Source organism: Aythya ferina (assembly GCF_964211825.1).
Source record: "Aythya ferina genome assembly, chromosome: 9".
Taxonomy (NCBI): Eukaryota; Metazoa; Chordata; class Aves; order Anseriformes; family Anatidae; genus Aythya; species Aythya ferina.
Window position 1 is genome coordinate 12,361,780 of NC_140305.1, and position 14,182 is coordinate 12,375,961.

The window sequence follows — 14,182 nt, forward strand, 5'->3', positions numbered from 1 at the left end:
CTCAGTTGTACCTCTTCTCTGGAGGGTCTCTTCCCCACCTGCTTTCCTGGAACGTTTAGGAGCTCTGTGAGACCCCATGTTAAATTTGGTTGAAATGACCAATGGGTCATTTATTGACTAAATTTATTGAGCGAAGGTGTGGCCAAAGCCACTCTGTAAACTTCTCCCCTTTGGAAAACTGGACCTAAGCACTGCTGGTTTGATTTCCTTCCTAGGACCTTCTCATCGATATTTTTAACCCTTGCTGATCACCCTTCCCATGGGAGCAGCCCCCACGGGGATGTTTTGGGAGCTCTGCTCATTTCCAGGGGCTGCGAGGGAGGGCTCACCTTGTCCTTTCTCTCCTGCAGATGACTACAAATCCGAGCTGAGGGAGCAGCTGCCGTTGATCGCAGGGTCTGCAGCGGCTGGGGTGGTCTTCATCGTCTCGCTGGTGGCCATCTCCATAGTCTGCAGCAGGTGAGAACGTGGAGGAGCGGCTGGAAGAGATTCGGTGCAGGAGGGATGGGGAAATCACTCAGGATGCCATCAGCAGAGAAGGGAGCTGGAGGTGGTCACCGCGGCGTGGGCAAAGGCACCAAGGTGCAGGCTGCCTGTCGGGGGGTGGTTTGTGGCACTGCTCACGCAGTTTTCTGGTCTGTCCTCCCAGGAAGCGTGCGTACAGCAAGGAGGCCGTTTACAGCGATAAGTTACAGCACTACAGCACCGGGCGAGGTGAGCAGGACAGGGGAGAGGGGTCAGGGTGGCTTTGTGGGGTTGTGGTACCGCTGGTGGGGAGGGAGAAGAGCGAGCAGTGGGGGAGGATACAGGGGATGGAGGAGGATGCTGTGAAGGCTCCCAAAGGGAAGAAGAGGCAAACTGATCATAAAGGAGCAAAGCAGCAGCTCCAGGTGGTGATTGTGACCCAGCCCTCGGCTCCTGCACAGACCTGGCACAGCAGGCTTACAGCTCTGTGCATTGTGAGCACTGGCAAACCCCATTTACACCCTCCTGAAGAAGTCTCCCAGGTGGATTTGCTTCCTTTCAGAGGACTTGGTGCCTGGGACAAATGAGATCAGGCTATTAGACATTAATTGATAAGAGCTGATGGGGAAATATGCCCAGGTTTGTGAGCAGATGGCAGGGAGGTGCCCTTGTGGGGTTATATAGGAAAAAGGTTGTATATTGCATTTTTAATTGTATCCTGGCTGGCAGCAGTCCCTCTGTGTAGCCTTAGAGGGGTTTTGCTGTGCATGTAGGAAGAAATCTCTATTGTGGGGCTGGGTCCTTCTGAAATACAACCCATCCAGATGCATGGAAGCTGGGATCCAGCTTGGGAGAAAAAAGAGCAGTCAATGCCAGAGCTGGGTCTCCCCTGGGGATTTGGGGCTGGCAGCTCTAGCATGGATCAAAACCAGGTAGAAAACTGGGGAAACAGGTCTTGGTATTTTATGTAAGACTGGGAAAAACCCGGTCAAGGTTAGCAAGCCTCGGGGCGCGTGGTTATTGCACGTGCCCAAGCAAAACAGGTGGGAGATTTGTGGTGAGCGACTAATGGGGAGATGAGCTCAGCAGCGGAACAAAGCCGCTCGTTTAACGGCACGGCAATTAGAGCATCCTCTTACAGCTCCGTGTGCGTCGCCCGAGGGGTGTCTGCGCTGGGGCTGGTAACTTCAGAGTTAGAGGTGGTGAGAAGTGGGCTGCAATTTCTCGTGCCTCGTCCCTGTGTGATGCTTTGAGAGAGCCTACGTGCAGAAGGTGCCCCGCAGCGTTCTGTAGGGATAGAAAAAACAACCAACAGCCCAAGGTGCCCAAGTCATGCTCGCTTGGATGGGATGGGAAATGCAAGTGCCTTAGGTAGATTTTGGTGGGGAGCTCAACCTGGTGTTTGCTGAGCCTTGAGTACGTCAGAGGGTGTTTAAAAGCCAGCCTGCATTGAGAGTGGGCAGGAAACTTTGGCGTTATTTTTCTCCTTTATTTATTCAATTTTTTGATCGGTGAGTCAGTCTTGGTTACGATCCTGTAAATCCCTTTGTAATCCTGGCTGGAGCATCAGCTGCTCTTGTAAAAAAATTTATGGGGCAGTTAAAGTGTACGAGACAGAGCCGTAAAGGGATTTATGAACTGGGAGATGCACAGATGGCTTCATTGCAGTTGTCGTCACCCGCCCCAGAGGTGCAGAACTCCTGCCCCAAACACCCCCGCTGTGGAGCAGGCGATGCCATGAGCCACGTGTTCAGCAGCTTTAGTGATGCCCTGGCTGATGCCGGCCCTCCAGGTTAACCTTGAGGACCAAGTGTCCCCTGCACCGACATGCTTTTAGGGTCGGGATTTACTGTCACCATCCCCTGCCCTTCCTGGGTTGTGGTCTGGCCTGAAGGCAGTGCCCGTGTCTCCCCGTGGTGCGGCCGGATCCTGCTGCCGCCCAGCAGGGACGGATGAAAGGCCAGCAAAGCCGCACTTTTATGGCTCCATACAGGTTTTTGATTATAATTGCTGCACTCTGTCAATTTAGTGGCAGCCACAAAACTATCAGAGGCCTTTTTGGGTAAATAAATATTTCTTAAATAATGCATCTTGCCTCATAAAGTTGCCAATTCCCCTGCCATAAAAACCGCTAATTGTAGTTGCGGTCTGTCGGTGTCCCTGTGAGCTGGATGCTCATCGCTGGTTCCTGCCTGCCTCGTTCTCTCTCCTCTCCCCTTCTTCAGCTTCTGCTCCCTCCTCTAACCTTGCTGGAAGGGACAAAAGAGGAACATAGTGGGCTGTTGGAGGCGGTGTGGAAGAGCACATAGCAGCTGATTTAATGGACATGGGGAGGGGAAAGTGTGAGAACAGTCTTCGGGTCTCGGCCATGGCACAATGACTTCTGGTTTTCTTTCTCTTTTGCCACTTCTCCTGTGTTTCTCATGACAAGGGTCTCCAGGGATGAAAATCTACATCGACCCCTTCACTTACGAGGACCCCAACGAGGCGGTCCGTGAGTTTGCCAAGGAGATCGACGTCTCCTTTGTGAAGATCGAAGAGGTCATTGGAGCAGGTGGGTCCCCACATACTCACCTCCCTGCCCTCTCCACTCCTCTTGGGTGGACACCTGTGGACCTGGGGCAGTTTTCTGGGGGGTGCATGAATGGTTCTTTGCTGGGAAATGCACAACCCTTAATGAGGCCTTGGGATATCAGCCTTTCACGCATTTTTGATGGATTAGGGGATATGAGGTTGATTTCTGCTCTCAAAGTAAGTTCCTCTGAGACTGGGAGGAACTCTGTTAATGTATTTGCTGGGTGACCGTGGGATTTCCTAGTTTGCTTCCATGAGGTAATAAGAAAAAGCCAGATCTCTTTCCAGTCTGTGCCATATTCCCATACATATGTATATGTACACATGCATACACGTATCTGTAAGTCATCTGTGCTGCTTTTATTGCAATTTTTAAATGACTGTGTCGTACTCGTAGAAGAGAGTGCGAAGCTGGGGGAAAGCCACAAGGAAGCAGTGAGCTGTTTCAGTCGGGATCAAGTTCAGCAATGTATCAGCTGCCTTTTGCTGCTCATCAAGGCAAAGCAGCTATAAGCCTGGCTTAAATGTAATCCCTCCGCAGACAAATTTCACCTTGGCGAAGGAAAAGCTCTCCCGGTGGAAACAAGAGGGAGCCTTCTCTGCGTTTTAAATCAGAATGCAGCAATGAAAACAGACCAGTTATTTTCCATTCCTAGATAAATGATGTGCAAAAAGGTGGCTGCAATTATCGACGTTGACACCTTGCACTTGAAGGAGCCCTTAGAAGTTTGAGCTCTGCCAACGTTCCCTTGGGATTCACAAGAGCAGCCCCAGGCTCCACGGTGGTCAGTGATGGGCTCTGGCAGCCTGGAGAAGGCTGCAAGCCCAACCATGTCCTCAGCACCTTTCAAAGAGGATGAGCATGTAGACTTGTGAGCACCATTAGGTGTCAATGGGTTGAGAGCACCGTTGGGTGTCAGCTGGTTGGTGTTCTTCAGCCGCTTGGTTTGGAGCTCCAGGTACTGTTCTGTGCAGTTGTATATGGAGGTGGTAATGGATGGTCTTGCACTTGCAGGGGAGTTTGGAGAAGTGTATAAAGGCCGCCTGAAGCTACCTGGCAAGCGGGAGATCTACGTGGCCATCAAAACTCTCAAAGCTGGCTACTCGGAGAAGCAGCGCCGGGATTTCCTGAGCGAGGCCAGCATCATGGGGCAGTTTGATCACCCCAACATCATCCGGCTGGAAGGGGTGGTGACCAAGAGCCGACCTGTCATGATCATCACTGAGTTCATGGAGAATGGGGCCCTGGACTCCTTCCTACGGGTAAGGCGACGTGGGGCTGTGCCAGCTGTTGGTCAGCCACAGGATTTGGGGTGCAGACTCTCATGCTTGCTCTTTTCAATCACAGCAAAACGACGGGCAGTTCACGGTGATCCAGCTGGTGGGGATGCTCAGAGGAATTGCAGCTGGGATGAAGTACCTTGCAGAGATGAACTATGTCCACCGAGATCTGGCAGCCAGGAACATCCTGGTCAACAGCAACCTAGTGTGCAAAGTGTCAGACTTTGGGCTCTCGCGCTACCTGCAAGACGACACGTCTGACCCCACCTACACCAGCTCCTTGGTACGTACCTCGCTTCCTGCAGCAGTAACCCCACCAGCCTCCTGATGATCCCCTACCACCATGGTAGGGGATCAGCCCCTCTCGCAAGGGCTCTGGGCTTGAGAGCAGCTTGGGTGGGTGCTCAGAGGGCTGGTCCACCTCTTGTCTCCTCTTGCTGCTTTCCTTCCATCAGCAGGGAAGGCTCTACTGCTCAGCTGCTGCCTTGTTTGGGAAGGCTGACTTCCCTTGTTCTTATTCCCTTTTTCATTATCCTCTTTTTCTTCCTTTCTCTTCCTCCCTTTTATGAGTTTTCTGTCTCCCTTGTCTCCAAAGCACCTTTCTTTTCTGTCCTGACCGTGCCGTATGAAGGGGTTAGGTGGAACCAGGGAGACATCACTAGGCAGTGTCTGCGCTGCATAAACCCCTGCCAGCAGGCTGGCGAGGCTGTCAGCGGCGTTATGGATGAGCAGACAAGAAGGCTGTGAGTGCCCTGTTGACCTGCTGGGCTCTCTAATTGATTAATCACTTATTAAAAGAGCTAATAACCTTCCTAACTCCTTGCAAACAATTCATAATACAGGGGTCTAACATGTGGCAGGGTCAGGCCTGGAAGAAGGAGAATGGAGGCAGTGCCTCTTCTCCAGGCAGACATCAGGGCAGCGAGCAGGGGCATGGGTTGAGTGCAAGAGCGAGGATGCACGTCCTACACCAACCCCTGCAAAGCAGTTTCTTGGGCTGCCAAGCTGTGCCCAGGCGTGCTTTGGCGTGATGTAGCTTACAACAGGAGCCCCAAGGAGATCAGACTGTTAGGATTTCATCAAATGGAAATAAACGGATCAAGTGAGTCACGGCACAGCCAGGGAGGTTAAAGCGAGCTGTGGGGTTTCTGGCTGGGCTCGGGTCTGCTCCTGCTCCCTGCCCAGACTCGTCCTGCGGCCATTGAGCAGAAACGCATCAGGTTTTTTGTTTGAAGACCCCAGCAGTAGCTGCTGGGAAGAGGCCTGGAGTAGCCTTTTCCCACCTTTAGAGATAAAAGAGATTATCTCATCTGTGTTTTTATTTAATTTAGGCCATAATAGATCTCCTCGGCAGCTGGGAAATGATGCTGTGCCTGCGATTACATCACTCTGCCTCCCACAGCAGGTTTCTAGCTCTGGGGAAAAGGCAGGAAAAACAACCTAGCAGTTAATTTCTCCATTTGTAGTTATTCAAATCAAATTTTTGCCATTCAGCCTTAAAGAGCAGCTGATGCTTCATTGGAAAGGCTATGGAAAACAATTGTGCTCAACGATTTACAATGCAGTTCTGCCCCGAGCACATACCACGCGTTTCTGTGTTGTGTTTTTTTTTTTTTCCCCTCTGTCCCTTGGCTTTCTGCTAGAAGAGCTGGGCTGTGCTTGACTGCAAGGCACTCACTGGCTTGAGCAGGATGTGTGCACAGGCTGCTGAGGCCGGGGTGCTCACCAGCTCCTGTTCTTGGCAGGGTGGGAAGATCCCCGTGCGGTGGACGGCCCCGGAGGCCATCGCCTACCGCAAGTTCACATCGGCCAGCGACGTCTGGAGCTACGGCATCGTCATGTGGGAGGTGATGTCGTTCGGGGAGAGGCCCTACTGGGACATGTCCAACCAAGATGTAAGTGCTGGGAGTTCGCTGGAAAAAAAAAAAAAAGGGCAAGAAAAAAAAAAAAACCCTGCCCAAATGGAAACCGAGGGGTCAAGGCAGTGCTGGAGATGCTCCAGACCCCGTCGCCTTGGTTTTTGAGATGAAACAGGCTGGCGAGCGAGAGGGATGGCGGGAGGGAAGCTGGGAAGAAAAGCCAGTGGGCTGGTAATTGGACTTCAGGAAGCTGCAGTGCCTTTGAAAATGTTCAGAGGGTTTGTGAGCTGGGAAAGAGCTTTGGTAGTGCGACTGCCGTACTCCAACACGATCCGCCGAGATAACGAGTGGCAGCGCTCCGCCGCGAGGAGCTGCGGCGCGCAGAGCATCAGAGCGGAGATTAACCTCCTGTGGCATCTCCTCCCGCCTGCTTTGCCGGCAATCACGGCCCGGCAGAGCTGCCTGCACGTCGCTGTGCCACATTCTCACGCTCTGCCTTGCTCCCTGCAGGTCATCAACGCCATCGAGCAGGACTACCGGCTCCCGCCGCCCATGGACTGCCCGGCCGCCCTGCACCAGCTGATGCTGGACTGCTGGCAGAAGGACCGCAACACCCGGCCTCGCTTCACGGAGATCGTCAACACCCTCGACAAAATGATCCGCAACCCGGCAAGCCTCAAAACTGTGGCTACCATCACCGCTGTGTAAGTCCCCCAGCGCCTGGCTTCCCTCCCTCCCTCCCTCCCTCCCCAGGGGTGAGTTTGGTGGTCCCGTCCTCACCCTGGTGCCTCTCTCTTCCCTTCCAGGCCTTCTCAGCCCCTCCTCGACCGCTCCATCCCCGATTTCACTGCCTTTACCTCAGTAGAAGACTGGCTGAGCGCCGTCAAGATGAGCCAGTACAGAGACAACTTCCTGAGCGCTGGCTTCACCTCCCTCCAGCTGGTCGCCCAGATGACATCTGAGTAAGTCCAGTGCCTCTACATGGCACCGGCTCGCGGGGTTGCTCAGCATGGCTGTCCACTGATGTCCCTCTGTCTGTCTGTCTTCCAGAGACCTCCTGAGAATAGGGGTGACTCTGGCTGGGCACCAGAAGAAGATCCTGAACAGCGTCCAGTCCATGCGAGTGCAGATGAGTCAGTCTCCGACCTCGATGGCGTGACGTCCCTCGCTCGACGGGGAGGGGACGGGGAGGGCAGGCGGCGGAGGCGGGAGGGGAGGAGCTGACAGAGCCGCGGTGCGACGGTCGGAGAGGGGCGGCCGCGGCCGGGGGCTGCGCCTGCCGGTGAAGGATGCTCCTGGGACTGGCCTTGGCCTGGTGACTCCCGTTCCTCGCCTACAGAAGCACACTTACCGATGTCACGGGGAATGGCATATAAATAAGTATAAATATGTACAAATAGTATATTTAAAAATGACAAAAAGACAAAACCACACACAAAAAAAAACCAAACAACCAACCGACAATGAAGACAAACCAATGTACGTTGGGGAAACGAACCCAAATCCTAGAGACCAGACTCCACTCCCACCGCCAGTGAGCAGGAGTCAAAACTGAGGCGGAGGAAGGGGCTGTTGGGGAAGGGAGAGGCACCAGATTGAGTTCCCTGACCGGAGAAGCCACCGGCAGCGACCGCCTTCCTTCCTTTTTGCTTCCTTTGCTCTTCCTCCCTGCCCCGGCCCCTCCTGTTGCTCCTGCTCCCGTCTGTGCTCACGGCCTGGTGGAGCTCCTCAGCAGCCTCCGCAGCTGCCCCCGTCGTGTCCAGGTGTCGCTCTGCCAACTACCAAAGGACTTCGCTGACCGCTGCAAGGGGGGGGGGATCCGACTCAGTCCAGTTAATGTCTTCATATTGAAGAAGAGATGTACCTTCAATAGAAAAACCTTGGTTTTTTTCTTTTGCTTGCATTTTTTTGCAAAAAGGAAAAACAACAGCAACAACAAAAAAAATCCATCATGGAAAATGGAAAGAGGTGTTCCCGTGTGTGTGTGTGTGCGTGTGCGCGCGTGTACCTTGTCAACCTACCGTGGACTCGCTGCTTGTCCGTGCTCGGAGGTCGCCACCCACCCGAAGGCAGTGGGCGGCCAGGTCCCAGGCCTCAGCGTGGTGCAGGCGGGACCAGGACGAGGAGGATGCGAGGGGCCAGCGGGGACAGGACTGGAGGAGCCGCAGCGCGTGGGTACTGGGTTGTGGAGGAGGAGGAGGAGGAGGAGGAGGAGAGATGCTCTGGGGAAGAGACTGATGAGGCCTCCAGAGCCTCGGGGATCTGCAGAAGATGGCTACGGAGAACTTTATTTCCCCCATCTTGTGGACCTAAGGATTTTGATATTGGGTTACAGACTTGGGTTTCATGGCTTCAGAGGTAGGTCCATTTGTCTCGTGTACTTCTCTGTCTGTCCATCCTTCTCTGTGTTTTTCTGCTTACTTCCTCGAAGCCTCTTCCAGTGAATATTTCAGTGTTTAATTTGATTTTTTTTTTCCCGACCGCTGATCTCCTTTGCAAATTGATCTAGTTAAAATTACTAGACGCATGTCAGTGTTTACACAGAATATTGTAAGTCTGGGCAATCTAACTTCCCTCTGCGGACTGCGCGGAGAGTTTATAAAATGAATGAACTCTTAATAAGGCTTTTACTTAGACGGCTATGTGCGAGTTGTAACGATCCATCACCGCGCCTGGCAGCCGGAATGGGGGCTCACCGTGCCCTGAGGGCTGTGGGTCCCTGTCAGGAAGATATTGGGGCTGCCTGGTACCTCCCAGCCCTACCGGGGTGCCTCAGGTGTCTGTAAAATGCCCTCCCCTGTGTCTCTCCATGCTGTGGGGTGCCCCGTGTCTGTCTGTCCAAGCGTGTGGCTTGGGAGGATGTGGGCTGACACTGCTGGCAGGAGAGGGTCCCACATGTTGGGGAGCTCTTTACTTTAGGTTTTTCTTCCCAATCATCTAAGGAAACATCCTGCCGTGCTGCCGGAGAGCGGGAGTGAGCAGCAGGACCGAGCTTGTTTCGAACCGCTGAGCTCCCTCCGGAGAAAGAGGCAGAGAAAAACACCCCGTGTTTACAACGGCGGGGACTGCTCCTGGCCTGTCAGATAGACGATCGCTGGTACCTCTCGGGATCCTCGCGGCCTGAATCTGTATTCCGGGATGTTGTCGCAGCGCATACAACATGCAGATGGAGCGGGCGCCGTGCATGCTAACGCGCTGCCTCGCCACCTTGGTATTCACCGCAGCTGATGGATCCTTTGTGTTTTTTTTATCACTTCTCTTTTACCAAAAGGAAGCTAAAGGCATTTAAAGGGACAAACGGCAGTGACACAGGGTAAATATCAAAACTCCCCCTTTGTGGCTGCTCTGCCTCGCTCAGTGTCCTTCTGCTGCCCGCCTGGGGCTGGAGGGACGATGTGACAGCACTGCTGCCTGTACCTAACCTGCAGCCCACGCCTCCTGGGGTGTGGTGGGGCAGGCCATTCCCAGCCCCAGCTCTTCTCACTGGTCCTTGCTGTGGTGGCACTGGGCCTGGAGATGTCCCTTGTGGTGTTACACGAGACCCCAGGGCTCAACAAGGAGTCTGAGGGTGGTGTGAGCAATTCCTCCAGGGCTGAGGCACGGCTGGTGAAGGGGTGGCTATCTGATGCCCAAAGGTGGGCCACCTGGTCCCATGCCTTCAGAGACTTTGGACACTTCTTTTCCTCTTCAGACATAGCTGGGATGCAAACGTTGGGGCCTGAAGCATCCCTGGCACCACCAGTGATGAGCAAGTCTGGCTGACAGTTCCTGAATCTGGATTTAGAGGGGGTTGTAAGCAAGTGGCGGCATTGTCCATATTGTTCAAGAGGTCCCTTCCATCAGCAATGGATGGAGAAGCTGCCCAGATGCTCCAGCTGGGGCAGGAGGCTCTGCCTTGCTGTTGCTTTTTCTCCGGACCCAGGAGGAATGTGTATTTGGGTCAGGTGGATGCTCTGCAGACTGAGAGGGACTCTGCCAAATGGTTTCAGCGAGGAAAGAACCCTCCCCAAAACCCCAAACCAAAACCAAAAGCTCCCATTTCACATCATCTGCTCTGTGTCATGCTTGGTGTTCCTTTCCTCGATCCTAAATCAGAAGGGGTGTCTCGGAAATATTTTTTTTCCCTGAAGTTTCACTTCGCATAGGAAATAAGAGGGGGGGAAAAAGGCTTTTCTCATCGAAACAAAGCACCTCCCTCTCTGCACTGACTTTTCCTCGGGCTGAGGGTTCACCCAACACACCTGGTGCTGGCTCTGGGGGTCCTTCATCACTGGGTGCCACCCGGACAGATCCTGGCCCTACCCCTGCTCCTCACCCCCTGCTATCACAGCCGTGCTCTGGGGCTCTCGGCTCCTTCTGTGCGTTCCTGCAGCAACTGCCAGGGGCCCGGGGGCGAGAGCCCCTCTGCGGTTTGGATGCTTTGTTCCCCCTCTGGAACTTGCTGCTCCTTTCCCAAAGCGCCGTCCCCGGCGGGGAGGAGGCGCTTGCTCAATAGCGGTAATTAAACCAGCCGAGGGGAGCCCAGCGTGTCCAGGGCAGGAGCGGGGACGAGGTGCGCCCGTTAATAGCAGCATTGTGTGCCTCTTGCCAGAAAAAAAAGAGGAACGCGCTTTGTGCCATTTAATGACCTTCAAATTAGCAGTTCTTTGAAAGCGCTTATGTATATTTAATTTTAAATGTTGCCGCAAGTCAGAGCGGGGCTGGCAATGAAAGCAGCAGGCGGCCGGTTTTTAACTAAGAGCAAGCCCGGAGTGGTATTTCCGAGCCCGGCAGTGGCTGCGGCCCCCTCCCCCTGCACCAAGGAGCCTGGTCTGGAGGGATGGGGATGGACAAATTGTTGTCTGTAAGGGGCTGAATCGAGCCTCTGAGGCATAAAGAACAGCCTGTATATTTGGGATACCCTCTGTTCATGTTGGAAAAAAAAAAAAAAAGAAAGGATAAAACATCAAGCAGTTTCTAAGGTGAGAAATGGATTTACAGAACCAGCAGCGGAGTTGCAAGCTCTCGGGGCTGCGTTGTGACTCCAAGGCCACCCTGCTGTCCCTGTGACGCCCTGTTAAAATGCCGATGGGAAGGCAGGGCATCAGGTCAGGGTTTCACATCCACCTCGTGTGTTCATCCACGTGCTCTGCGTCCCCTTCTCTGGCGGGGTCCCCACGGCACAAGGAGCTGCAGGAGGTCACACAACGTCCCTGTTGGCATTGTCTGCTTTGGTGCCCCATTTATGGATGCTCCTGCCAGGATGGATGCCTGTCATGGTACAGCTTGGGTGCCTCCAAAATGATGCTCCAAGAGATGGAAGGAGACCTTTCTGGGCTCCTTTCTGTTTCGGAAGAGCCTGAAGGAGCCTGAAGCACCCCAAGCAATGATGGAGCAGAGGCACCTTCCCCACAGCCCACCTGTGCTGGTGGGACTGCCTCGGCACGGGGTCTCACCCCACTGCTCCTGGCCCCACAAATTGCACTCTCTGCGTGTCCCAGCTGAGCTCGCCCTTCTCCAAAACCCCTCGGCTGCCTTGTCCGGCTCTCCTGTTTCTACTGCCTGTGGGTTTTGGCTCTGCATCCATCTCTTGGGGGGTTCTGCTGGTTTGGGTCCATGTTTTGTGTGGCAGCAAGAGGAGGAGAAGCCGGCGGCTCTGCTGGTGGCGTGGCTGCGGATGGGGTCACCCTTCGGCTCGCGGAGGTTAATCCGAAGAAATCAGCTGCGTGAATTGTAAGTGGATTAGCTGAACGAGCTGGTTCCCAAAACAGGCGCGCCCTTCCAGGGCGGCCGCGGAAGTGGATTAGGCAAAAATCTGCTTACGGCCGCATTAACTCTGGGTAAGCGTTGGGGGGGATTAGCGCAGCTTCTGTTATCCACTTAAAAATGAATTTGAGTGAATTTTTCTCCGCGTTCCCAAACAAAGAAGCCTCGGTCACTTCTTCGTTCCCATTTCTTCTCCATTGCCCGTCTGTCTGGCACGCACGCTGCCTTTGCCTGGGCACTTTCTTGGGGAGCAGCTTTCCCTGCTGCTTATCCCCAGGGTGTTGTTAGGCGATTGAACCTTCGTGCCAAGGTGGGGAGAAAGGGCAAGAAAATTATGGTCAACATCAGTGCAATTATCAACGCCAATTAACGCTGAGCAGGACTGGCAGCTGGAGATGCAGCCCATGCCAGAGGCTGCCCTCTTCCCTGGGGAGGGCTGGTGGGAATGGTGTGCGCCCTGCAAGTAGCACCTGGGAATAACAGGTGTTTGCACTCTGGCATCTTGGGCATCTTGGATGTGCAGCAGACTTTGGGATTTTTTTTTAGGCTGCCTGACCTCCATCAGTGCCCTGGGGCCGGTGTGCTGCTGGAGGTGATGCCGATGCTCATGGTGCCTCCCTTGTAGGATGGGTTTTCCTCTCAAAAATGTGTGTGCAGCTGGATCCCTGAGTGTGGCACCAAAAATGGACCCTGGTACCTAATAAATGCACAGCAATAACTTTACCCCAAACACTGCTTGCTTTTCTTTCTGTCTGTCTTCCTGATGTTCTCTCTGTCTTCCTGATAATCTCAGTGTCTCTTCCCCTTCCTGGCGTGTCCCCTTTTCTGCTAAGCACTAAATAACTAAATAAAAGTTTTATTACTACCTGGATTTGCTGGAAATGATTTTCATTCAGCAGAATGATGAATTTTAATAGGAGCAAAATGTCAGCCACAGCTGGAATTTTTTTTTAAAAGCACTGACACATTCGCGCAGAGGTGCCCTGGAATAATTATGGCAGTGATCCCCGGTTATCAGCAGCCAAGCAAGGGGTGCAGTGGTCAACGGTATTGTTATTTAATGTAGTGGCTTTATGCTTCCGAGGTGCAATTCTGTATTAAAAGCATCTTTGCCTCTTGGAAGGGGCTAAGAAATGGGATTTTGCTGTTGTGCGGTGCTTGGTGGTTGCTCTCTGGGTCTGCGGGCCTTTCCCGCAGCAGCAGAGAAAAGTGATGGTTTCTGATACTTTGGAAGGAGCAGTTTTTGGTGCTTGACTGCTGTTAGCCCCAGGGGTGCTTCTATTGCAGTGTGGGGAGGGGAAAAGCACCTTTTGGGGGGTCACTGTCTTTTTTTTTGTTATTATTTCTGGAAACGCAGTACACGGGCTTTGCCGAACCTGCTCCAAACACAACTTCTGCATCCCCGAGTGGCACCGGGGCTGTGCTAAGCCTGCACCATGCAGCTCTGCACGGGGCAGGCTCCTTCTCACCCTCATTCCCTGCTCTTCCCTTGCAGGGGTACGGATGCACCGGCAGCGCCGCCTCTCCCGCACCCTCCGCCACCCATGGGATGAGCTGGGATGTCTCCGGAGCCCCGAGCCGGGCTGCGGGAGCCTCCGCCGCCGCAGCATGCCCCGTGCCGGCCGGCAGCGCCCCGTCCTGTACATAACAGTGAGGTGTCCGTAAAAAGTTTTCACCCGTTGTAATTTTTTTTTTTTTTTAATTATCATTTTTTATTTCTTATTTTTTTGCCCCCTCCCCCAGTTTGTCGATTGTGTTGAACTTGTCGGAGTTTGTAACGGTAACTTTCAGAGAATATTGTACTAAAGAAAGAATTGCACTCAATAAAAATAATGAAATAAGCCTGATCCTTTCTCTTCCCCTTCCCAGAGGCGGTCTTTCTGCCGCTGTGTTATCTGCAACTTGGCCATGAATATTCATTTGGGGAGCTGGCAGTGCTCCATCGCTCCTTGACTTACCTCGAATTTTGATGTATATCAGATTTGGCTCTCCGGTTTGTAAATGAAGTGACTTTATTCCCATTGATCCCTATCAGTGGCTGCTTGCTGAAAAAAAAAAAAAAAGAAAAAAAGCTGCAAGAAGGAATTTTCTTGGCACGGGTTTTTACGCACAGCACATTTCAAAACACTCATGTGCAGTCATTTGGGGAAGCCACGCTGGAAGTGCTGACTTGGATGAAAGTGCCGGCTGTGTGGTGTGAGCACAGAGGCTCCTCGCTTCCCCAGGCGTGCCGGGGCCTGTCAAAGTCCAGTGCTCTG

At 53.4% G+C, this 14,182-nt stretch overlaps 1 protein-coding gene across 2 annotated transcripts in view; it reads left to right on the top strand.

Annotated features, from left to right (window-relative positions):
- EPHB1 (EPH receptor B1) overlaps positions 1–13,765 on the top strand; it is a 49,983-nt gene extending 36,218 nt beyond the window's left edge. The window contains exons 8-17 of one of the 2 annotated variants that reach the window (XR_014696088.1): positions 351–459; positions 650–714; positions 2,897–3,019; positions 4,055–4,302; positions 4,388–4,603; positions 6,066–6,215; positions 6,690–6,883; positions 6,986–7,141; positions 7,230–8,537; positions 13,420–13,765. Coding sequence is in view for 1 of the 2 variants with exons in the window: in XM_084529876.1 (XP_084386002.1) it covers positions 351–459; positions 650–714; positions 2,897–3,019; positions 4,055–4,302; positions 4,388–4,603; positions 6,066–6,215; positions 6,690–6,883; positions 6,986–7,141; positions 7,230–7,338 (1,370 nt within the window). In the remaining variant the exon portion in view is untranslated. Of the gene's footprint in view, positions 1–350; positions 460–649; positions 715–2,896; positions 3,020–4,054; positions 4,303–4,387; positions 4,604–6,065; positions 6,216–6,689; positions 6,884–6,985; positions 7,142–7,229; positions 12,796–13,419 lie in introns of those variants that run through there. The other variant, XM_084529876.1, reaches the window with a different exon arrangement.
- Positions 13,766–14,182: the final 417 nt, after the last annotated feature.